This window comes from Lontra canadensis, unplaced genomic scaffold (assembly GCF_010015895.1).
Source record: "Lontra canadensis isolate GAN:19392208 unplaced genomic scaffold, GSC_riverotter_1.0 scaffold23, whole genome shotgun sequence".
NCBI classification, from domain to species: domain Eukaryota; kingdom Metazoa; phylum Chordata; class Mammalia; order Carnivora; family Mustelidae; genus Lontra; species Lontra canadensis.
The window spans coordinates 16,162,187-16,188,920 of record NW_022631017.1 but is presented as its reverse complement, the minus strand read 5'-3'; the positions used below and the strand labels follow the sequence as shown (position 1 = coordinate 16,188,920).

General features: G+C 34.2%; 1 protein-coding gene across 4 annotated transcripts in view; it reads left to right on the top strand.

The window, feature by feature from the left end:
* TBC1D32 (TBC1 domain family member 32) overlaps positions 1-26,734 on the top strand; it is a 231,951-nt gene that overhangs the window by 68,167 nt on the left and 137,050 nt on the right. For all 4 annotated transcript variants that reach the window (XM_032862420.1, XM_032862421.1, XM_032862423.1 and 1 more), the window contains 4 exons: positions 8,724-8,862; positions 12,096-12,183; positions 14,106-14,224; positions 23,199-23,315. In XM_032862420.1, the coding sequence (XP_032718311.1) occupies positions 8,724-8,862; positions 12,096-12,183; positions 14,106-14,224; positions 23,199-23,315 (463 nt within the window). The remainder of the gene's footprint in view (positions 1-8,723; positions 8,863-12,095; positions 12,184-14,105; positions 14,225-23,198; positions 23,316-26,734) is intronic.

Below are 26,734 nucleotides of genomic sequence, written 5' to 3'. Positions count from 1 at the left end.
ACTGAGTAACAGAGGGTTCCTAAAATCTCAAGAATTAGATTTACCCTTCTGTCACATTGGCCATGGACAGCTGTAGGCTTCCCTCTAAAGCAGAGCTTACAAAGATCAAACTTAACTACATAGTAGAACAGAGCAGAATGTGTGTTTCCTCCAGGTAGCTGGATCACAAACAAGTAGACTGAGAGAGAGGCATTGCTTAGCTAGGCATTCTGAGGTTATTCCGCAAATCTCCTGAGTCCCTTCTAGGGGAGGAGTTAATGATTAGGAGGGCCAAGCAGTGTTAAACTGGGGAATGTGCTTCATGTAGAAACTTGATTCTGGGGGAAAGGGAGGATCTCTCAAAATATGATATTAAAGTCTTAGAAATAAAAGATTTTATAGAGTTTTGATATATAGAGTCAGAACTATTTCATTTTCATCGTCAGAGTTCAGTTAGCTCATAGAATTGAATGTCTCCTCTTCTTTTGTGTTAATTGAGAAGTCAGTATGAGATAGACATTATTTGTTCCTTCATAATTTGGTTAAACTTGAGTGTAAAACCATCTGTGTTAGTTAACTAGAGTATCCTAATACCAGTACATAGCAGATTCCTAATATGTTTCTTTTCCTTTTTAAAAAAAATTCCAGTTTAGTTAACATATAGTGAGTGTTATATTAGTTTAAGGTATTCAGTATAGTGATTTACCAATTCCGTACATTACTCAGTACTCATCATGGTAAGTGTACTCTTAAATCCCTTCAGCTGTTTCACCCATCACCCCTCCCACCTCCCCTCTGGTAACCATCTGTTTGTTCTCTAGAGTTAAGAGTCTGATTTTTGGTTTGTCCTTTTTCATTTGTTTTGTTTCTTAAATTCCACAGATGAGCGAAATTATGTGGTATTTGTCTTTTTCCAGCTGTCATATTTCACTTAGCATTATACTTTTTAGCTCCATCCATGTTATTGAAAATAGCGTGATTTCATTCTCTTTTATGGCTAAGTACTATTCCATTATGTGTGTGTGTGTGCACACATATATATATACACACACACCACACACATGCACACTTATATACATACCACCTCTTCTTCTTTCGTCTAATGATGGACACTTTAGCTGCTTCTGTGTTTAGCTATTGTAAATAATGCTGCTATAAAAATAGGGTATATATCTTTTTAAATTAGTGTTTTGTATTTTTTGGGTAAATACCTAGTAGTGGAATTAAGAGAATCTTTTTTTGTTTGTTTGCTTCCCTACTTTTCCCCTCTTCCCTTACTGTTTCTCCCTACTTAAGTTTTTCTATTAATTTCTTCCTGTCCAGTTTAATGTTTTTTTTTTCTTTTTATGGTCATATTTTAAATAAATACTGTATTGGAATTTTGAGGCTCCTGTCAGTGATGATGTAAATATCAGAGATAGAACTAAAGAACTAAAAAATAAATTGATGATGTGCTCATTTCTAGAAATGAGGCTCTGTCTGTGGCTTCCTGTTGCCCTAGGCTTATGGCTTGCCAAAGCCCCACTTTTAGAGTCTGTGTTATACATACAGAAGCATTTCATTATATGCAATACTATTTTATTTTATTTTATTTTATTTTAATTAACATATGTTACTTGTTTCAAGGGTATAGGTCTGTGATTCATCAATTTTACATAATTCACAGTGCTCACCATAGCACAAACCCTTCCCAGTGTCCATCACCCAGCCACCCCATCCCTCCCACCCCCCTCCACTCCAGCAACCCTCAGTTTTGTTTCCTGAGATTAAGAGTCTCTTATGGTTTGTCTCCCTCTCTGGTTTCATCTTGTTTCATTTTCCCCTCCCTTTCCCTGTGATCCTCTGTCTTTTTTCTCAAATTCCTCATATCAGTGAGATCATCTGATAATTGTCTTTCTCAGATTGACTTATTTCACTTAGCATAATACCCTCTTGTTCCATCCATATCGTCGCAAGTGGCAAGATTTCATTTTTTGATGGCTATGTAATATTCCACTCTTTCTCTCTCTCTCTATACCACATCTTCTTTATCCATTCATCTGTTGATGGACATCTAGGCTCTTTCCATAGATTGGCTATTGTAGACATTGCTGCTGTAAACATTGGGGTGCATGTGCCACTTCATATCACCACCTTTGTATCTTTGGGGTAAATACCCAATAGTGCAATTACTGGGTCATAGGGTAGTTCTGTTTTCAACTTTTTGAGAAACCTCCATATTGTTTTCCAGAGTGGGCACACTAGCTTGCATTCCCACCAACAGGGTAGGAGGGTTCCCTTTCTCTTCCCCTTTCTCTGCATCTTTGCCACAACTGTCGTTTCCTGACTTGTTAATTTTAGCCATTCTGACTGATGGTATCTCATTGAGGTCTTGATTTGTATTTCCTTGATGCCAAGCGATGTTGAGCACTTTTTCATGTGTCTGTTGGTCATTTGGATGTCTTCTTTGCAGAAATGTCTGTTCATGTCCTCTTCCCATTTCTTGATTGGATTATTTGTTCTTTGATATATATATCTATCTATCTATACATCTATACATAGATAGATATATATATATAGTAGGAACTGGTATCTATCTATCTATCTATCTATCTATCTATCTATCTATCTATCTATAGTTGAGTTGGTAAGTTCCTTATAGATTTGGATACTTTGGATACTAGCCCTTTATCTGATATGTGATTTGCAAATGTCTTTTCCCATTCTGTCACTTGTCTTTTGTTTTTGTTGATTGTTTCCTTTTCTGTGCAAAAGCTTTTTATCTTGATGAAGTCCCAGTTGTTCATTTTTGCCCTTGCTTCCCTTGTCTTTAGCGATGTGTCTAGGAAAAAGTTGTTGGAGCTGAGGTCAAAGAGGTTGCTGTCTGTGTTCTCCTCAAGGATTTTGATGAATCCCTGTCTCATGTTCAGGTCTTTCGTCCACTTTGAGTCTGTTTTTGTGCGTGGTATAAGGAAGTGGTCCAGTATCATTCTTCCGCACGTGGCTGTCCCAATTTCCGCAACATCATTTGTTGAAGAGACTGTCTTTTTTCCATTGGACATTCTTTCCTGCTTTGCTGAAGTTTGGTTTACCGTAGATTTGACGGTCCATTTCTGGGCTCTCTAGTCTGTTCCATTGATATGTGTGTCTGTTTTTGTGCCAGTACCATACTGTTTTGATGATGACAGCTTTGTAATAGAACTTGAAGTCTAGAATTGTGATGCTGCCAGCTTTGGTTTTCTTTTTCAACATTCTTCTGGATATTTGGGGTCTTTTCTGGTTCTATTTAAATTTTAAGATTATTTGTTCCATTTCTTTGAAAAAAATTGGTGGTATTTAGGTAGGGAATGCATTAAACATGTAGATTGCTCTAAGTAGCATAGACATTTTCACAATATTTATTCTTCCAATCCATGAACATGGAACGTTTTCCCATTTCTTTGTGTCTTCCTCAATTTCTTTCATGAGTATTCTATAATTTTCTGACTACAGATTCTTTGCCTCTTTGGTTAAATTTATTCCTAGGTATATTACAGTTTTGGGTGCAGTTGTAAATGAAATCGACTCCTTAATTTCTCTTTTTTCTGTTTTGTTGTTGTATAGAAATACAACTGATTTCTTTGCATTGATTTTATATCCTGATACTTTACTGAATTCCTGAGTTCCTGTATGAGTTCTAGTGTTTTGGAGTGGAGTCTTTTGGATTTTCCATGTAAAGTATCATATCATCTACAAAGAGTGAGAGTTTGACTTCTTCTTTGCTGATTTGGATGCCTTTTGTTTCTTTTTGTTGTGTGATTGCTGAGGCTAAGATTTCTAGTACTATGTTGAATAGCAGTGGTGAAAGTGGACATTCCTACCGTGTTCCTGACCTTTGGGAAAATCTCTGTTTTTCCCCATTGAGAGTGATATTTGCTTAGGCTTTTCATAGATGGCTTTTGTGATATTAAGGTACGTACCCACTATCCTTCACTGTGAAGAATTTTCATCAAGAAAGAGTGTTGTACTTTGTCATATGTTTTCTCAGCATCTATTGAGAGTATCATATGGTTCTTGTCCTTTCTTTTATTAGTATATTGTATAACATTGATTGATTTGTGGATGTTAAACCATCCTTGCAGCCCAGGAATAAACCCCATTTGGTTGTGGTGAGTAATCCTTTTAATGTACTATTGGATCCTATTGGCTAGTATTTTGGTGAGAATTTTTGCATCTGTGTTCATCAGGGATATTGGTCTGTAATTCTCCTTTTTTGATGGAATCTTTCTCTGATTTTGGGATCAAGGTCATGTAGGCCTCATAAAATGAGTTTGGAGGTTTTCCTTCCATTTCTGTTTTTTTGGAATAGTTTCAAAAAATATTCTTTAACATTCTTTAAATGTTTGTTAGAATTCCCCTGGGAAGCCATCTGGCCCTGAGCTCTTGTTTCTCGGGAGATTTTTAAAGACTGCTTCAATTTCCTTACTGGTTTTGGGTTTGTTCAGGTTTTCTATTTCTTCCTGATTCAGTTTTGGTAGTTTGTATGTCTCTAGGAATGCATCCATTTCTTCCATATTGTCTAATATGCTGGCGTATAGTTGCTCATAATATGTTTTTATTATTGTTTGTATTTCTTTAGTGTTGGTTGTGATCTTTCCTCTTTCATTCATGATTTTAACAATTTGGGTCCTTTTCTTTTCTTTTTGATAAGTCTGGCCATGGGTTTATCAGTCTTATTAATTCTCTCAAAGAACCAGTTCCTACTTTCGTTGATCTGTTCTACTGTTCTTTTTGTTTCCATTTCATTGATATCTGCCGTGATCTTTATTATTTCTCTTGTCCTGCTGGGGTTAGGCTTTATTTGTGTTCTTTCTCCAGCTTCTTTAGGTGCAGGGTTAGGTTGTGTAATTGAGACCTTTCTTGTTTCTTGAGAAAGGCTTGTATTGCTCTATATTTTCCTCTATATTTTCCTATATTTTGCTGCATCCCAAAGATTTTGGACAGTTGTGTTTGCATTTTCATTTGTTTCCATGAATTTTTAGAAATTCTTCTTTAATTTCCTGGTTGACCCATTCATTCTTTAGTAGGATGCTCTTTGTCCTCCATTTATTTGAGTTCTTTCCAATTTTCCTCTTGTGTTTGTGTTCTAGTTTGAAAGCATTGTGGTCCAAAAATATTCAGGGAATGATCCCAGTGTTTTGGTACCAGTTGAGACCTGATTTGTGACCCAGGATGTGATCTATTCTGGAGAATTTTCCATGTACACTAGCGAAGAATGTGTATTCTGTAGCTTTGAGATGGAATGTTCTGAATATATCTGTGACTTCCATCTGGTCCAATGTGTCATTTAAAGCCTCATTTCCTTGTTGATCTTTTGCTTAGATGATCTGTCTATTTCAGTGAGGGGGTGTTAAATTCCCCTAGTATTATTTTATTATTGTTGATGTGTTTCTTTGATTTTGTTATTAACTGGCTTATATAATTGGCTACTCCCATGTTAGGGACATAGATATTTAAAATTGTAAGATCTTGTTGGATAGACTCCTTAAATATGATAATAGTGTTCTTCCTCATCTCTTACTATAGTTTTGGTTTAAAATCTAATGTGTCTGTATCACTAATTCTCTCTTCTGCCTCATTTATCCTAGCAGTTAGTGCCTCCGTTTTTTATTGCATGTAATTAATAGCCTTTTTAATTTCAACTTGGTAAGGTTTTAGTTCTTTTATATCTTCAGAAGGGGATTCTTTAGTATCTTTTATGCTTTTTTCAAGCCCAACTATTATCTTTATAATTGTCATTATGAACTCTCGTTCCTACATCTTACTGTTGGTCCTGCCTCTTACTCTCTTTTTTTTTTTTTTTGAGGTGAGCTTTTTCATTTTGTCACTTTGTCCAAAGAAGAATAGATAAATGAGAGAACAAAATGCTAAAAGGGTAACAACAGCCCCAGAAAAATACACACTAAACAAGAGACCCAAAATCGGGGCAAAAAGAAAGGAAAAGAAAAAAAAAAAGAATATGATCATACTGGGGAATAGAACGGAGCCACACACTAGATTTTGGGCATATGTTACTCTGTTAGAAAAAACTGCCTCCCAAAAGTTTAAAGAAATAAAAACATCTATATATACAAAAAATAAGGGGAAGTATGATGAAGGGATGGAATATTGCTATAAAGATGAAAATTTAAAAAGATATTAGAAAAGGAATTGATAAAATAAGTTGGTTGAAAAAGGACCAAAAATTTTTTAAAATAAGAGAGAATGTGATCAGCTGGGAAACGTGAACAAATCCATACACTAGATTTAAGGTATATTTTGGTCTGTTAGAGGAAACTGTATCCCAAATCTTTAAAGCAAGAAAAAATTATGTATATACATAAAATAAGGTTAAATACAGTAAAGAAATAAAATATGACTGTAACAATGAAAAGTTAAAAAGATTTTAAAAAAGGAATTGATAAGCTGTTGGTTGAAAAAGGAAAGAAGAAAAATTAAATGAAACCTAGAAAAAGATAAAATAAAATTAAAAAAATTAACTTCAAAAGACTAAAGGATCATAGGAAAAAAGCCCTAAATTCTATATGCTGTATTCCCCTAGTGCTGAAGTTTTGCAGTTTTCTTTGGTGGGTAAACTTGGTCTTGGCTGCATTTTCTTTCTGATCTTCTGGGGAGGGCCCTGTTGCATTGATTCTGAATGTCTTTTCCCAAGGTGAAATTGTGCTGCCCTTAGTAGGGACCAGGCTGAGTAATCTGCTTGGGGTTGCTCTTGGTAGCTTCTGTTTCCAGAAAGCTTTCCATATAGCTTTGGAGGATGAGAATGAAAATAGCGGCCTCCCTATCTCTGGCCCTGCTGTCAATCTAATGTTTCTACTATTGTAGGATGCAGACTTCTTGTCCTGAGGGGCTTTCAGGATTTTCTCTTTGTCTCTGAGACTTGTAAGTTTTACTATTATCTCTGGCCCTGGAGGAGACAAGAACTTGGGCCCCACTCCTTGCTGAACCCTTTGAGAGAAGCGGCCAGTCATTCCTGTCTCCTTGATCTCTCTCCTCACTGTGTGCTCACCTGGCCTGTGACCAAGCGTTTCTGTCTCTGGCACATGCCACAGTTTGGAGTTTCCAAACCAAGCAGATTCTGTGGTGTGCTCCTATGCACACCACAGGGAGGAAGGGGACTCTCCCTAGATCTGCCACTTGTGTCCCTGCTCCAATAGTAGTGGCCCAGCTGTTGTGCGGATCACAGTTTAAGGCATCCCCAAGCTGAGAGCCCTTTACTTGGCTCTGTCTTCGCAGCCAGCTTCCCCACTCTGATACTTGAGAGCTCTACCACACTTAGGCACCCATGGTCTTTCTGTGACCTTTAGGATCCTGAGACCACAGTGTCCCAGCAAAGATTCCACTCCTTGCTTAGCTACTGCCTCCCCCTGTGGTTTGTCTTCCCAAATATCACCTTGGATTTACTTCTCTGCACGTCCTATCCTCCAGAAAGTGGTTACTTTTCTGTTCATGGAATTGATGCTATTCTTTTCTTATGGTCTTCTGTTGAGTTTATAGGTGTTCAGAATGGTTTGATAACTATCTAGCTGAATTCCTGGGACCAGAAGAAATTTAGGTCTCTTACTCCTCTGCCATCTTGCTCCTCCCCTCTCTCACATTTTCTCTGTATGTAGTATTTTTTAAGTATATAAATTTTATTTTAATCCAGTTAAATATATATTATTTTTATTAGTCTTATCCAGTCTTAGGTCTTAAGCAGTGAGTCTAGCACTAGTCTTGTGTCTCAGAGGTAATTCCGTTAGTCCTTTATATCCTACTGGAACAATAAATTTGGTTTCTGTTGCCTGCATTTACCTTAAAAGTAGAGTTCTATTTCTTTGTATTTCTGTTCTCTGTCCATGGTGGAATTTGTTATTTAAACATGGTTATGTCTTTGGCCATTGCTTTGTGTTATTGGTATAGAGGGATAGATGTCAAAACATGAACTAATCATTCAATTTTAAGTTCCAAATTTCTTTACAATCCTTTTCAAAACAGACTTCTGATACTTCCTTGGGGGAAAATGGCATTCATCTCCATACTCACAATTTCACTATACATGTAGATATTGTTTTTTTGCCTATTTTTATATGCAAAGTTTCTTTCCAGACAACTAGGACTATCGAGTAGGTAGTCCATTTTCTCCTTTTGGTACTTCCAAATGAAGTGCTCATATCCCCTCCTACATTTCTGTATTTCTTGCTCTGACTCTCCTATTAACTGTGTCTTCTGAGTGTTTCAGAATTTTTTTCTGGAGAATGTTACTGTCCTTCCTTTTAAAAGAGTTTGAGGAAAAAAATGTCATTCTCTAAAAGTAAAATTAAAAAACCTATGAAAATAAAGGTACTGTTCCTGATATGCCTTATAAAGTTAAAAGACAGATACTCTGTAATGAAAAGAAAGTATGGAAATAATGGAGAGTTGGGACTTGGGGATTCAAGCCCAGCAGAATTATGGTAGGAGAAGAGAATGAAATTAAAGTGAAGATGAGAGAAACTAGATGTAATAAAAGTGCTGACACCTGTAGTTAACATTTGATTAAAGTGGAAGAAAATTATTGGCATAGAAAATATAGTAATAAAAACTCACTCTCATGGAAGCCATACTTTTTATTTATCTTACTTTTTAAACTGCATACTTAGCCATCAGTATGTACTCTGTAAGTTTATTAGCAGTATTAAGCTGAAATTATTTTCTTTTCAGTTTTGAGTGTAATAATGAAATGCATACCTTTCTTTTACCTGTTTCAGTATGGCTTGGGAAGAGAATTTGTTAGATGATTTACTAAATTTTGCTGCCACTCCCAAAGGACTACTCGTTCTTCAAAGAACAGGTGCCATCAATGAATGTGTGACATTTATGTTCAACCGATATGCAAAAAAATTACAGGTATGAATTACCATCTGCCGCAGGCAAAAATAATTTTTGTTGTTGTAAAAGCCATTAAGAACATCTTTCTGTCTTCTCTGCAGAAGAGGTTATTAAACCTCAATTAAAAAGCCATATAGTATTGTAATATTGAACTTGATATTTTTTCAAGAAAGCATTAGAGTTGATGTTGCTCTCTATGTATGTGTTTACAGGATGGGAAGCAACCAGATGGAATTGAAAAATACATTTAACCATCCAGATGTGTTATAAATATAATAAATTTTGGTTACACTAAAACTGGATGGACTTTCAGGAAGGGGATAAACCTCATTGGGCTTAAATGCAAATGTTAATAAGAATTTAGTTCTCACATTAAAAAAAAATATTTGTAGAGGGATTTTACTGATACTGTTAAAATGTCAAGCATAATTTAGCCCTTTCACAGAAGTTCATTGAGGTGTATTCAGCTTCTTGCTGTGATAGCATAAATATCCCTGAGCTTCTTGGCTTTTTGGATCGTATGTATGCTTTTAAATTGTGTCTTCTTTGTTTCTGGCAGCTGTTGTATATTGATGTTACTAGGTTACCAGGTTGTAAATGCCATTTTATTTGTTCTTCAGTTCTAATTTCCTGCTTTTGCTTAAACCTGTGAAAACACAGATAACTCAGAGTTTTTGTCTAGAAGAGTAGGTGGTTTATGAGGGAGGGCCCTGAGCATCTCTTCACAAATAAAACATCTGAAAATTTGTTCATGGGTTTATGATATTAGGTTTGTATGTGCAGATGTGTTTTTATTTCTTATTTAAATGGACCTCAAGTATAGAGAACTTAGTTATTTATATACCTTAGTTAATGGCATCTCTTCTTATCTGTGCATGTAAGATGTCTGTCTTGATTAATTTGATTCCCCTGTCATTTCTGAGTCACAGTTCCATTTCACCTGGCATGTATTCCTTTATCCCTGGGTTCCATGCTAATGTGTTTAGTATGTATAGTATCCTGGGGTGTGGATACTTCTTGTCAAATATTGTCTTAGTCCATTTAGGCTGTTAAAATACCATAGATTGTGTGGTTTATAAACAGCACACATTTATTGCTCACAGTTCTGGAAGCTGGAAGTCCACGATCAGGATGCCAGTGTGGTCAGGTGAGGGCCCTCTTCTGATCATAGATGTGTCATTGTATCCTCACGTGGATAAGGGCTAGGGAGCTCTCCGGGATCTTTTTTGAAAGAGTACTAATTCTATTCTTGGGGACTCAACCGCCTCATGATCTAATCAAGGTCCCATTCACTACATCACCTTTGGGGTTTAGGATTTCAACATACGAATTTTATTGAGACACAAATATTCAGACTATAGTAAATATTTAAGTTTCTTGGGAGTTTTAAGTTTACATAAATGAATTTGTCATTTTAATATGAATTTCTCTGCTGGTGAGTTTGAATCTCCTTGTGTACTTAGTTAACCATTTGGGTGGTTTTTTTTGTTTGTTTGTTTGTTTTGTGTGTGTGTGTGTTTTTTTTTTTTTACATTTTTGAAAATACTAAAGCAATTCAAAGACATTTTTCTTTCTCAGATGCTTGAGACTATACATACATAACTTTTGCTACTGTGATCGTATATCTAAGACTAGATGTCATTGTTTTAACATTTATGAATATTAAAAGAATTTAGCCTTCCTTTGTACCACACTGGTGGTTATAATAGAGGATACTGTTCCCTAAATCTCAGTAATGCACAACCTTATAATATGATTCAATATTTTAATGATGCTTTATGCTATTCAGGATGTTTTTTTGAAAATTTAGAGTCTCTGGTATCTTGTAAGAAAGCTACTAGTCCATTTCCTTAATTTTGCTGAAGAGAAAGTAGAGACCCGCACTTTGTAAAATGATCTGTGAATGCTCACACCGAATTACTGAAGGCAGTAAGACTAGAATTTGTCTTTAACAGTGTTCCTGAAAGTTAAGTAATACTTTAGTCAAGCATCTCTAACTTTTCTGAAGTTTTGCTTTGCCTTTTCCTTTTCAGTACTTAATATGAATTTGGGAGGCTCCTGTGGCTACTAGTATCAAAATCAGCAGAGTCAGTGGGGATGACTGATGTGTAAGGTATTTTTTGAGTTATTACAGAGGAGGGCAAGCAGGAAAAAAACATTCATATTTCTGTACCTCTGTGTCATCTAACTACAGAACTAATGTATGGTAAATTAAGGAAAGTGGAAAATATAAGTAATAAAATTAGAAAAGGAAAGCAAACTTATAAAGACATGAATAGCAGAAAATTGAAGAAATCTAATTCTTTCCCATGATCTTTTAGTTCCTTCCTACTTTTTTTTTGCCCTCAAATCTGAACGTATAGATTATATTTTTAAAATGTGATTGAAACAGATCCTTTTAATGGAATATTGAAAAAATAAAAATTATAAATGGTTAGTTAACTTTGTTTAGAAGTCAGCCATTTTATTAGCCAACCTGGTCATAACTAAGATCTGAGAAGGAATTTTTTTTTTATTGTTTATTATTTCCATATTCTGTTTTCTGCCAAGCGTGATATTTTTGTGTTTACCATGAATATATGTATAGTACTCTCTTTGGGACATAACAAATTATCCAAGGTCTTCTACAACACTGTTTAGAAACCTGTGTGTTAATGACGAGGATTCTTTGTGTGTGTGTGTTTGTGTGATATATATAGATATATATATACATATATATATCTATATATATACATATCTATATATATGTAACAAGGAGAAAAAATCACATTTCCTCTAAAAATAATTACCATTGAGAAGATATTATTTTTTAAAGTTTCTCTGTTATTTATAAGTATAGTTCAACTGGTAGTCAATACAGATTTATTAATGAGGAAATTTATTATTGAAGAACTAAACTAAGGAATAAAATAAAATAATACAATTTAAAGTCAGAAGGCATGTTAATCTTCATCTGGTCAAAGTTGCTTATTTTATGTATGAAGAGACTGAGACCTAGAGAAGTGACTCATTCAAGGCAAAAATCTACGTAATTTGAAGGCTGGGGTTAGGACCTATATCTGAAATAGGATTGTCAAAAATATTAACTCATTGATAGGGTGTCTGATTTGTGTTTGCTGCTAATTATCTTTACCTAAAAGAATGTGTAGTACTGTAATAAGGAGAATCAGTAACTCTGCATGTAACGTATGAATAAAGTATTAGCATTTTATGTTTTCCTGCTTTTCATTGTTCCTTACTTACATTGTTAGATCAGCAGGCATAAAAAGTTTGGCTATGGAGTTTTGGTAACACAAGTGGCATCCACAGCAGCAGGTGCAGTAGCACTACAAAGTTCGGGTAAGTTTTCCTTTTAATTAGAATTCTGATTATTTTAAATAAAATGAGCAGGCCGATGGAAAATTTAACTGGCATGATCAGCTCTCAGGATATTTACTCTAAAGTTCTTTTTCCTGTTACTTTCCCTTAGGTAAGGGAAAGTTACAGGGTGTCCTTTATTTTTTCACTTCCATGAAATTGCAACGGGATTTTATGTACACACAGCCTTGTTCTCTTTTTTGAGAACAGGGAACATAATGAATTAAACTGAGAAGTACTTGATGCTTTAGGAAGTTGTCTTTATGTTATAAATCAAAAGGATGTTGTCCTCTCAGTACAGCTGAATCTTCCAGGATTTCTTTCTTTTTTTCTTTTTTCCTTTTTTGAATCTTATAGGATTTCTTATTGCTCAGTTTTAGTGGCGTGTATATACTTCAGAATTTACAACCACAATAGTTAGCATACATACATACGTCCCATTTCCTTATTTCCCTTCTTCCTCTTTTGCTTCTTGAAAGCTTTCCTCTTATCACTTAGTTTTCACCACTGTCTTTGCAGTCAGCATGTATTATCTACTATGGATTGGATTTTTAAGAAGTTTAAACATTGCTAACTTAATATATCTAAGGTTATCTGAACCCTGAACCAGAGACAAGACATACCTCTAATAGAGATTCTATGGTTATAATTTTGAAAGCTTAGGGTTGATGAATTATAACATCACTGACCACAACTGATTCTCTCCTTAAATGAAAATATTTTACTATAATATATCTTAAAAACTTTTTGACAAGCTAATTTGGAATATTATGAAACATGTTTCTTGGTAGAAGTTGTCATAAACTGAACAACTTATTTCTTCTTCTACTTGGTATATAATCTAATATATTTCCATAGTAGAGGCACATTAATGGAAGCATTTGGAGACTAGATTTAACCTCAGATTTCCCTGTTGGCCAAGTCATTAAGCTTCTAAGCCTCATGATATCAGTTATTTTACAGGGCAATGGAGAGAAGACTAACACTGATTGAGTTCCTGTGATGTCTTAGGGTAGTATATTAGTAACTCTACATATATCATCCCAAATATACTTCATGTCAACCCTCAAATATAGCACTATTTTAATTTTCAAAAGGGGGAACTGATGCTCTAAGAAGTCAAGGGATTTGTGTAAGGACATACAACTATTAAGCTGGCAGGTTTATAATTTCAACCCTGATATTCTTGATTTCAGATTCCATATTTTTTCTTTTATATCACAGGAGCCTTTCTGCTCTGATATTATTATGAACTTACTGATTTTATTAGATGTTCTGTCTTATATTTTTTTATGTAATTTGATTCTTCATAAAAATTTAATAATCAACCTTAATAATCACTTTCATTTAGACATATAGTATCTTACTCATGAGAATTTAAACTCTGTTGAGCCAAAAGTTGTGTGAAATTGAATTTTTTCAAGCATAAGAATTAAAAAAAAATTATATTAGTATATATATTAGGATAAGGAACACACACTGTTTAAGTGCCTACCCTGCCTCCTGATAGCTCCTACACACATGCACACACACATACATACCACCTTTCAGCCGCCTTTCATTGTTGGCCCATTTGCAGAGTAAAGTATAAATCTTATTTTTCAGGAAAACATGCTCAGAAGTTATTGGCTAAGGGATAAATTGTAAGACTCAAAATTCAGTTCTCCAGGGAGATAGTGTCTCAGAATTTAGTCATTATGCAGTTTTATGACAATGAGGTATCATGAAGATATAGTGAACGGGAGATAAAATTTCTACCAAGGTTGGAGGTTATTTTTTACTCAAGATGTAAGTATGTGTCTGTTGTCACTGTGGACCAGTCTTGTCAGAGGGATAATTATGTCTTTCTCCATAATCCGAAGAAATAGTATACTGTAAATATGATGTAAAATAATTCTTCTTAGGATTTATTAATGCACTTATAACTGAATTATGGGCCAATCTGGAATGTGGAAGAGATGATGTTAGAGTAACCCATCCCAGATCTACTCCAGTGGATCCTATTGACCGGAGCTGTCAAAAGGTAGGGAATGATCTGGGTATCTCAGAAATTACTTCATCCTGACTTTATATATATTCAGTTACAATCAGTAGCTTCTCCTAACTTTCTTTTATCTCCTTTGTTTCAGTTCTAATTATTTTTTGTTTTCAAAATGAGTGGTTAGAACTACTAGTGTTTAATGGGAATTGTATGTTGTAAGAATGTTTTCCTTTCACATTGTTTTTACTGTAATTTTTCTCTAATAAAGAGTAAGACACAGCAGACATTATGAAAAACAACCTCACTTGCCCTACCAAAACCCTAAAACTAAAACCACTCAACCAAAGGGGAAAAAAAAAAAGAGGAAGCTTTTGTCCTTTGGTTTAAATCTAATAGAAAATTGTCATTTAGAGTAATGTGCCAAAAAAAGAGAAATTCCAAAGTACCTATACAATGTTCTATTATAATTTAATGGCTTTTATGTATTTGACATGTTTCCCAAATTTCACCAAAGCTAAATGACTTGAGAATTCCTAACTTTGACTTTATGGCAGCCTGGGAAAGTTTTAAAGGAAATGTCATAAAATTATTTTAAAAAATGAAATTCTGTTTTCTGTAATGCTAGGCTACTTCCCTCCAGTAGTAAACACAAACTCTGGAAAAGTGACTTAAAAAAGCAACAGAATGGCTAAAAAGAGACTCCCCCCCCAAAAAAAAAAGGAGGGGAGTCAGTGTGCAGATGAATAGATTGGACTGCTTGAGATTCTGGATTTAATAGACTTTTGCCTGAGGGCAAGTATCCACAGGGATATCCATACTCTAACAAGTTTGAAAAATCAGAAGAGAAGAGTTTTAGGGCTACACAGCAGCTGGAACATGGAAGGAAGTCTCTGGGAAGGAGAGAAGTACATAGGGGGCACTTAAATTTTGTTTATATACCATCCAAATATAAGACTCTCCCCTGAACTTGGACTCAAGAGATACCAGATGTTCTTACCACAGAGGTCAGAGTTTAGAGCTTAAATTTGCCCTGTTAAACTGTTAAGTTAAAATCAGCATTGTGGAATATATCTTTCATAATATATTGGATGTAGTCCATAATTACTAGACATATGGAGAATAAGAGAAATGTGATTCAAACCCAGAAAAAGGCAACTAATAGAGATTGAGTTGGAATTATCTATAAGAATTTTGAAGTTGTTGTTATAAGTAGCATGCAAAGGAAAATATGCTTGTAATGAGTAAAGAAACTGGAAATTGTAGTAGAGAAATAGAAACCATTTAAAAGAACCAGATAGAAATTCTGTAACTAAACATCTTATCTGAAATAATTTTCTAGATGAGCTTAATAGAATATTTAAATATGACAGAATAACTAGTCCATGAACTTGAGATAGATCAATAGAAATTATATAATCTGAGGAGGAGAGAGAGAAACTAAGGAATGCTTCTGTGATTTGTGAGACCGGTATCAAAAGGTTTAATACATTTGATTGGTATATTGAAGAGAAAGAGAATGGGACAGAAAGATATTAAACAGAAGCTGAATTTCCAAATATCTTGAAAAATGTAAACTTATAGATCAAGAATCTTAGTGAATCCCAAGGAAGAGTATGCAAAGAATGAAAATGCAAAGGAAACCACAGTAAGGCTCATTATAGACATACAAACTGCTGAAAACTAAAGATAAAAAGAAAATCTGGGAAGAAACTATAGAAAATCATATACACAGGGAAATAGCAGTAAAGTGTGCCATTAGAAACTGCAGTGTGTCGGATTAGAAACTGCAGAGGCCAGGGGATAATAACATATCTTTAATGTGCTGAAAGGGGGGAAGCCCAGTCCACCTAGAATTCCGTATCCAGCAAAAATACTCAAGGATAAAAGAAAAATAAACATCAAAGGCTAAGAAAATATTTTCCAGCAGACCTGCATTTTATTTAACACTAAAAGAATTTCTTCAGGTTGAAGGACAATGATACCCGATGGATATTTGGATTTTCAGACTGAAAAGAAATTTCAAGTAGGTGAGTGAGTATAAAAAAGCCTTTTGGGGAACTTAGGCATCTTAGTCTGTTAAGCATTTGCCTTGGTTTTGGCTTAGGGGCATGAAATCTGAGCCTTCTGTCAAGCCCCCTAAGTGTGGTGTCTGCTTGGGATTCTGTCTCTTCCTCTCCCTTCCACTCCCTTTGCTTCTCCCTTTACCCCTTGCTCACCTGTGTTCGTGTGTGCACTCTCTCTCTCTCAAATAAATAAATAAAATCTTAAAAAACAAACCTGTTTTTCTCAATTCATAAGACTGTTTACAAGAAAACTATGACAATAATGGGATTTATTTTATACTTAGAGTTAATATATATGACAGGTCTACCACACAGGATAAGCAAGTGGTATTAATGGTATACAAATCTATGTGGTTTCATGATTCTTAAATTTTACATGAAGTGGAACAACATTAATTTTAATCCCTAAAAAAAATATTCTTTTTCTCTTATAAGGTTGGGATTTTATTTAACTAATTTGACTTTGCATTAGAAATGTCAGTATAAACTAATGTTAATTTCTGTTAAAAAAATGTATGCTCCTCTAAGCTACCGACTGAATTATCTAGAAACAACTCATAGCAAACATTCTTAGTGCCCAGCTTATAATTCTAAATATTATTCCCTAGAAAATTGGGATTTAATTTTACTTTTGGGATTTAATTTTGCTGTCTTTTAAATTGTAGAAAACAATAATGTGGCCTCAGTATATGAGGTACACTAAATTTATTTCCAGTCCACCCTCCTCTTACTTCTCTATTAGCTATGCTTTGGAATATGATAGACAATAGTACCATATGGCTATATAAACCTATTTAAAATCGAAGTTAAAAATGCAGTCCCTCAAGTACATTTAATCATATCTTAAGTGTTCAGTAGCCACATGCAACTAGTGACTGTTGCATAGTTCAATTAATATAACATTGCCAACACCACAGAGAGGTCTATTGGATAGCTGACCTGGAAAAACCGCTAAGTAAATGCAAAAGATATAGCTAAAATAAAATTCTAAAAATAATCCCAAAACACAGAGAGGGACAGAAAAGGGATGGGAAAAAAGAAAATAAATGGGAAATTGTAGCCCTAATCAATAATTGCATTACATGTAAGAGACTAAAGATTTTCAGAATAAGGCCCAAATAATATGCTGTCTCTAAGAAATTCACTTTAAAGAAAAAGACACTGGCAAGTTGAAAGAAATGAATAGAAAAAAGAGAGGAAAAAATATACATTAGAAGACTTGCAGTAGCAGTATTTAATGTCAGAGACATGAAGTAATGTTGGATTAAGAAACATTTGAACGTAATCTGGTCAATATATCAGGAAGATATAACAACCATAAGTTAGTTATGGTCCTAGAAATGAGATTCAAAATATATGAAGTATTAAAATAGCTTAAGGAAGAAATAGGCAACTGTATAGTAACAGTTGAAGATATTAACATTCCTCTTTTAGCAATTGATGTAACATTTTTCAGTCTGTTCTCAGGTACATGATATGAATATCGCTAGTCATCATTTGATCTAATTGTTCTTTATAGGATACTATATTCAGTGACTGCAGAACACATATTCTTTTCAAGAGCACTCAGCATGCTTACCAGGAGACTTGCTGGGCTAGAGTGTTAAGTCTGCATTAAATTTAAAATGATTGGAATAATACAAAGTGTGTTCTGAGACCACAGTGAATTTAAGTATCACAAGCTAGAAACTGCAAAATCTGAAATATTTGAAAATACACTTCTAAATTACACACAGGTCAAAGAAGTCATAAGGGAAATGAAATATTTTAAAGCAGAAAATAAAAATAAAATAGAAAATTTGCAAATGTATCTGAAGTAGTTCTAAGAGGAATATTTAACTGTAATATTTATATTAGAAATATCTAAAATTAATGAGTCAGGTTCTCACTCTAAGAAACTGGAAAAAGAACAGATTATACCCAAAGAACATGGAAGAAGGGAAATAATAAACAAAGCAGAAATCAGTGAAACAGGAAAAAGACAAACAAGAAAAGTAACAAAACCAAAATTTGGTACTTGCAAATGATTATTAAAAATAATAAACTCCTGGCTAGAGTCATCAAGAAAATGAGGGACCCAAAATTAATCAAGAATGAAAGAAGAGTTTCACTGAAGATCCCATAGTTAGGGGAATAATGAAGGAATATTACAATCAGCTTTATGCTATAAATTAAACAACTAAGATAAAAATGACAAACTTCTTAAATATGCTTACCAAACTGACCCAGTATAAAACAGAAAATCTGAGTAGCTATGTTTCTGTTAAAGAAATCAAATTATCAAAAAACTTACCATAGAGAGCCACATGATTTCACTGGTGAATTCTATGAAACTGTTACAGGAGAAAGAACACCAATCTCACACAAGTTTTTTCACAAAACAGAGGTTGAAGAATCAATTTCTAATTTATATGAGGAGGCCAGCATAATATTGATGTGGAAGAGAAAAAACTGTTACAAAAAAAAAAGAGACTAATTGGAGTATAGACTTAAATATTTAACAAAATATTATCGAATTGCATATAGTAATATAGAAAAGGATCCATCATTTTTTATGATCAAGTGGGGTTTATCCCAGGCAACAGAAAGTTGGTTTCTTATTCTAAAATGGAACGATAATTCACTATAATAATAGAATAAAGAAGACTCATATGATGATTTCAGTAGACGTGGACACATCATTTGGCAAAGTTTAATTCCCATACTTGATAAAAACTCAGCAGATTTCTTTCAATCTGATACATAATATCTATCAAAAATGTGAATCTCATATTTAATGGTGAAATATTGGACCTAAAATCTGCTTACTCTTACAATTTAGCATTGTATTAGATCTTAGTGTGATAAGACAAGGGAAAAAAAAAGGCATACAGACTAGAAAGATGTAAAACTACTTAAAATGGTTTGATTATCTTATCTCAAATTTGCCTTTTTAAATCACTTTCTGATTTCTCTATTAGACACTTAAAAATACATTTTTGGTGTAATAAGTGTAGTTGATATCTCATTCTTAGAACTCTGAATCTTAATTTCTTTTTTCCCAGTATTGTCTACCCTCACAACTGTTTTCCTTCATAGCTTTCTATCTATAAGGTAAAATGAAATTTTCATTACTTTTCTGGAAAACCTTTGTTTTTTTTTTTTCCTAAAGGATAAAGTTAGTGCTCATTAACATAGTACATCTCCTGCCTACCTGCCTGCTACTTTGCAGTCACAGCTCCTATCACCTCTTGCTTTGCTGTATAATGTGATCCTCCCAATGTCCTTCCATCCCTCTCCATAGTATGGTACCATCAGGTAATTTAGAGAACCATTTTATTTCTAATTTTTTAAAGATTATTTATTTATTTGACAGAGAGAGCATAAGTAAGCAGAGTAGCAGGCAGAGGGAGAGGGAGAAGCATGTGGGGCTGGATCCCAGGACCCTGGGATCATGACTGGAGCCAAAGGCAGATGCTTAACTGACTGAGCCACCCAGGCACCCCTGGAGAACCATTTTAAAGGCTCTAATAGTGTATTTGTCCTCTGTTACTGTGTGAGTCCTTGAAGGCAGTTACCATTCCTTTATTCATTCATATTTTTACTTTTAGCATCTGGCATAATTGCCAATAAGCAACTAGTGTTAAAATATTTTGAATTAATAAGTGAATGGGTGATCATTTTCAACCTGAAGGAGTTTTATTTCATAAAAAAGTGTTTGATCTTGGGTAATTTTAAAATGGTTTAGTCTCAAAATATATCAAATATTTAACCTTTAATTAGTTTCCTTACTATTTACAAAGCCTTACTTTCTTCAAGTCATGGAAGTAAAATGTTTTGTGCAAATATAAATTTTAGGATAATTAATGTTTGATATTAGCAACATCTTATGTTTTTATGGGAACTCATGATTATGTTATAAATATTTTCTTAAATTCTGCAAGTGTTTATTAAGACATCACAATTTTGCAGTATGCTAATGTTTTTAAAAAATGCTCATTGTATGAAAAATGCTTTTTTTCTTCTAGAAACAAGCTGCTGAAATTTTCCCATATTTCTTTAAAATTATTTAGTTTGTTCAAATATAATTACAAAATTATTTTTACCTTATGTTCTATGTAATTAGTTTAGAGTACCATATCAGAAGTAATCATGATTCTATGTGGCCTGAATGGTTTTATTTCTTAGATGAAAGGAGGAAGTTTCATGTTTACCTATGGAATTCCTCATGTGCAAATAATACAAAAACTCTCAGTATAGTATTGATATGTGATTTGTAAAGACCATTTACCTTTTTTTTTTTTTAAAGATTTTATTTATTTATTTGATAGAGATCATAAGTAGGCAGAGAGGCAGGCAGAGAGAGAGAGGGGAAAGCAGGTTCCCCACAGAGCAGAGAGCCTGAAGCGGGGCTCGATCCCAGGATCCTGGGGTCATGACCCGAGCCAAAGGCAGAGGCTTTAACTCTCTGAGCCACCCAGGCGTCCCTAAAGACCATATACCTTGATGGACTGTGTCAGATGTTAAGATGAACATTTATTAAGTTTCGTATAATCCATCATGGCAACAGTAGATGGGAATGATATTTTAAATAAGACATTTATAACTCTAAATACTGGGTTAATATTAACATTTATAAAATATTTCCATGTTTAAAACATTTTCTTTTTTTTAACTTATTTTTTCATAAACTAGATGAATAATACAAATATGGGATCTATCTTAATCATTTTTGTGGTAAACACCTTGATGATTAGTGAATTTTTCCTAGGTGGTTTTTTAGGTGGCCATGAACTTTGTGGTTTCCCTGCAGTTCATTTTATGTATAATTAATTGACACATTCCTTAAACATCCTTTTCTTGCTACCACTTTTTGTTTTTTTCTCTATAGTGAACAGTTTTTGCATAGTGTTCTTTAGATAAGCATTCAGTAAGTGGTAACTAGGTTGTTAAGTTTAGTTATTCTACTTTATAACTTTATTGCTATACAAATGATACTAGGTTTAAATCAGTAGTATATAGATTATTTCCTTAGAAATACTTTGAAATTCCATCTTCATTTTGTGGAATATTCATGGGAAGAAAAGGAAGCTTTTAAAGAGTTCATTTTCTACAGCAATGTTTGTTAAGACCCACTGTGTTAAATATATTCACTATAACCACTGTTATTTGTTAAGGAATATTTCATTTGGCATAATAGGGGTGGAGGTGGGGGCAAGATGAACTGAACCTTCCAAGTCCTCAAACAAAGACTGTGTAGCATAGGTGCCTTGTTAAATAGCATTTGATTATGCTGGGATCTGTAATGAGTAACCTAGCCTGAAAATAAGAAAATATTGATTAGTTCTGCTACCAGCTATCTGATTGTGTGTTTTGGGCCAAGTCGCTTAATTTCTCTGGTCCTTACGTCTTTTCATCTATTATGTGAGAGATCGAATTAACTTCTTTTAAATTTTCTCATGTTCTGATTATAGTGAAAATTCTTAATTTGATTCTCAAATTTTCTGAATCCAGTGAAGAACTTTTAAAATGGCAGGCAGAAAACTTAATACTATTGTTACAAACAAGTACAGTTAATACAATACAAATGAAACATACAAGTATTGGCAGGATACAGGGTTTCTAGAGGTGAATAGAGTTCAGTAGAAAGCCTTCTAGAAAAAAATGTGGCAAGTTTATGAAGTGGGATAATGAGTAAGTGGGAGGGCTGGAGGAATATGTTGTTAGGATAAAAAGGTTTGCATATGTGGCAGTCATTTATTTGAAGGAGACCACAGGCATTCAATTGACTGAAGTAGTGACTTCCTGCTGAGGAATAATGGAAAATAAGGCTTTTGACACTGTGAAGCTGAGAAAGGTGTCAATTAGTAAAGTGCCTGAAAGTCATGCTAAGTTAAGCTTCTTGTGATGGGCAACCACTGCATTCTTTTGTGTAGGGGATCCAAAGAATGAACTGTGCCTGAGAAAAATATTCAGGTTGCTTTTAGTAAAATGAAATGAGAGTAAGAGCTTAAAACTTCATGGAGAGATTAACTTGTTAAGATTACACCAGAAAATGAGCTGGTTTTGATAGGAAAAGCCAGGGCTTTTAAAAATTAACTATAGGGGGTAACCTGGGGGGCCCAGTTGGTTAAGAGTCTGCCTTTGGCATGGATCATGGTCCCAAGGTCCTAGAATCGAGTCCCTCATTAGGCTCCCTGTTCTGTGGAGAGCCTGCTTCTCCTCCCCCTTCTGCCTGCTGCTCTGCCTACTTGCGTTCTCTCTCTGTCAAATAAATAAATAAAATATTTAAAAAAAAATGAACTATAGGGGTGCCTGAGTGGCTCATTCATTAAGCGACTCCTAGGATCCTGTGATCCAGTTCCAAGCCCCACATCGGGCTTCCCTGCTCTATAGGAACCCTGGTTATCCCTCTCCCACTCCCCCTGCTTATCTCTCTCCCACTCCCCTTGCTTGTGTTCCCTCTCTCGCTGTGTCTCTTTCTGTCAAATAAATAAAATCTTTTAAAAAAACTAACTATAATATTTAGGTTAGTTGGATTTCCAGTGAATGTAGTTAAAGGATAAAGAAAGCCTTGTGGCCTGAGTGCAAGAATATTTAGAATTTATTATCTTGCTCCAGAGCCCCACAGTGTTACTCTATTTCTTATGCATCAGTTATAATAATGAAAATAATAGAAGGATGGGTCATTTCATTTTTTCCACCTCAAAACCAAACTTCTCAAGAGATACAAGATATTTTAAAACATTTTCCAACTCCTATATATTCTGTTACAATTGTTAATGCATTGTGAGCACATATTGCTGATGTTAGCTATTTGGTACTTAGCAGGTATATATTTCACATTTATGTGGATTAATTAGGCTTATTTAAAAAATTAGCCCTCATAGTCGTACTCCTATAAAGCTATATCATGGATGTGGTTGAAAAAATGCACCATTTAAATGACAGTGTTTTCTTTCTTCCCTGCCTAGTCTTTTTTAGGATTGGTGAACTTGTTACCTTATCCTGCTGTTTATGAGCTGGTAGGCAATCAAGATCTTCCTAATAAAGCAGAATATTCTCTTCGTGAAGTCCCAACGTGTGTTATTGTAAGTCATTTTTTTAATATCTTTACCTTTTATAAATGATACTTGAGATTTATAGTACAGTGCAGTTTGACAGAAAAAAGGAATATTATTTAATGGTGTTTAAAGGCTGATTTGATTTATTTACCCATGAATATCAGCTCCGAATTATCTGTGCATGGAATTTTTGATCCAGGTGACCTTAAAGTTACAACACCTTTTGGAATACAAAGTTAATGCTTCCCAATCAGGAAAGAAACCTGGCATTAGCAGAAATATGTACATGAATGATTTTTAGATGGTTTATGTTATTAGTCACACCAGTGTTGCTTCTTCATGGGCTAGGATAATTAGGATTAAACTGTATCCAAGGAGTCCAATGTATTTTCTGCTTGTATTTTAATGAACTACATATTACTGCCCCATGAGGGCAGTATATACATATTTATTTGAGACTTTTTTCTATTCATACTCTCAAATGGGTAACTTGTTTTAATCATTTAGAGATATTTAGTTCCTCATCTTTGGTAAGTTTATGAATTAAATACACAAAATATGTGTTTATGCATTCATAAAGAATTATTTAATTCTGAATCAAACAAGATAATGTATATTTATGCATTCATAAAGAATTATTTAATTCTGAATCAAACAAGATAATGTATATTTATGCATTCATAAAGAATTATTTAATTAACACTGGAATTCTATTAACCATTCTAATTTTCTGGTCACTTTGACTTGTGTGTAATTGTTTTTTCTATAGTTTTGCTCATTTGAGTACTTTTAATTCTTGTTAATCCTAAACATTTTAATTTTTTTTAAACTTTCTCTACTTTGTAAATTTTTGATAATTTTATGAATGAGATACAAAGATAGGTACTTCTAATGTTGAATTTTTAATTTATATTCTCTTTTCTTTGAAGTGTTTCAATTTTACCTTGTGCTTACTTGCATCTTGGCATTTGTGGACTTCTCTTACTCTGCTGCCTATCACCCAGATTGATCTCTTCCAATAGTGTAATTTTAGTTGTATACTGACAATTCTGACCTATATTGCTCACCTGACTGTTGAATCTGTACTCAGATTTATACCAGGTAATGGACATCTGGAATACTTACGAGCATCTCAGTCTTACCACTTCTAGAACTGAATATAATTTTTTTTTCTACAGTTCCATTTCCTGTTTTCTTATCTCAGCATATGGCACCATCATCCACACGGTTGAGTGAGCTAGAAACCTGGAAGTCATTGTTGACTTCTTTCTGTATATGCAGTTAATCACCATGTGTAGATTTTTGCCTCCCTAATAACCACATCTTGTTTACTTTTTCTATTTATATTAAAAACATCTTAGCTCAGACTGTCATTTGTTGTCTAGATTACGTCAGTGAGATCCTAACTGCTTTTTTTCCCAGTTCAACCTATAATTTATCCTCATGCTGATTTATTCTCAGAGTGGTCCTTTAGAAATGAAAACCAGATGCAGTAATTCTACTTAAAATATTTTCTGATCTCCCTTTGCCTCCATGCATAGCCATGTTCCTTTGCATGACAGACAGCTTCTCCTTGTTTTTCAAAGCCTTTTTTTTTTTCTTTGTCTCTTTTTACCTTCCACTCTCTGACTTCCAGGGTAATCAGACAAGTTTCTTCCTTTCTCTGCGGTCTGGAAGCTATCTAACCTTGCCTTTTGGCTAGATAGTAGTATCTCCTCATTTTTCATGCTTTACTCTTTCTGTGAGGTCATCTCATAGGTCACATTATTGTATAATTACTTTTGCATTTGTCTCTCCTAATGAACTGTAAAATCCATGAGGAGAGGAGCTATATTTTATCTTTGGCCAAAAATGTCTTGCTAGTTGTTTTGTTTTTCTTTTGCTACTGTGAGCATGGTAGGTTCTCAGTAACTTCATTGTTTTTTAATCATTTGATAGGCCCTAAATGATTTTGGCCCTTCTTAGGCTTTATTCAAAAGAATATAAATTCAGTGTCTTTCTGTTTTCTTTGGGAGTCCTGTGGCAGGAACCCTAGGAAGTTAAACTGAGGAACTGTATGTGTGCATGTGCATATGTGTTTGTACATGTATTTACACAAACTCATGGGTGGACTTTCTTTTGTGGATACTTTCAAACTTTCATTTAAAATGGTCTAATGAGGGGCACCTGGGTGGCTCAGTGGATTAAAGCCTCTGCCTTCGGCTCAGGTCATGATCCCAGGGTCCTGGGATCGAGCCCCGCATTGGGCTCTCTGCTTAGTGGGGAGCCTGCTTTCCCCTCTCTCTCTCTGCCTCCCTCCCCACCTACTTGTGATCTCTGTCTGTCAAATAAATAAATAAAATCTTAAAAAAAAAATGGTCTAATGAACTCCCATATACCCAACACTAAACTTTAGCTTTTATCAACATTCTGTCGGTATTCTTCCCTCTATTCCACTACTCTTATACAGTTTCTTCCCCTTTACTCCTGCATTTTTTTTTCTGGAGAATTGTAAAGCACATTTTAGGCATAATGCCAATTTATCTGAATAATTTAGTGAATAAATTTAGTATGCATCTCTAAGTAATAAGGACCCCTGGGTTTTGTTTTTGCTTTTGTTTGAATTACCTCCTTGTAAATATCTGTGGCTTTAATCATATCTGGAATATTAGCTATAATCCCTTAATATTATCTAATATGTGGACTATATAGAAGTTTCCTTTTTCTTAAGATGTCTTTTTTTTTTTAATAGTTGGTCGAGTCATGATCCAAAGAAGGTCCATACGTTTCATTCAGTCATTATGTCTTTTATGTCTTTTTTCTAAAACAGTTCTTTCTTTGTTTCCGTGTCATTGATTTATTGGAAAAACTGGGTTATTTGTCCTGGGTTGCATTTATTCAGTGTTTCACTAGGAGATGTGAAATGGTGATTCTAGTTCTGGCATTATTTTTGTCCTTGACTGGAATTACTTAGTAATAGAAATCCTGAAAAACTTTTTTTCAGGAATGGCAGAATAAATACTATTTATAAATCCTCAGAGTAGTGAATTGGTCTAGTAATCTCCAAAAGTGATGTTTTGTTATTATTATCATTATGAGCTTCTAATTTGCATGTGTATATGTTTCAATCCAGTGTGGTTAATCATTATTGCTTTTGATAATCAAGATATTCCTTGGCTATGGAGTCCTTTTCGCATGTAATTATTTCTGTTTGATATATTTCTTTCTCATGTAAGATGTTCCAGGCTCATTGTATACATTTTCTGGCTCGGTCCTAGAATCGGCCATCTTCAAAGAATTATTTCTTTTTTTTTTTTTTTTTAAAGATTGTATTTTTATTTATTTATTTGACAGAGAGAGAGAGAGAGAGAGAGAGAGAGCACAAGCAGGGGGAACAGAGAGTGAGAAGCAGACTCCCTGCTGAGCAGGGAGCCCAGTGTGGGACTCGATCCCAGGACTCTGGGATC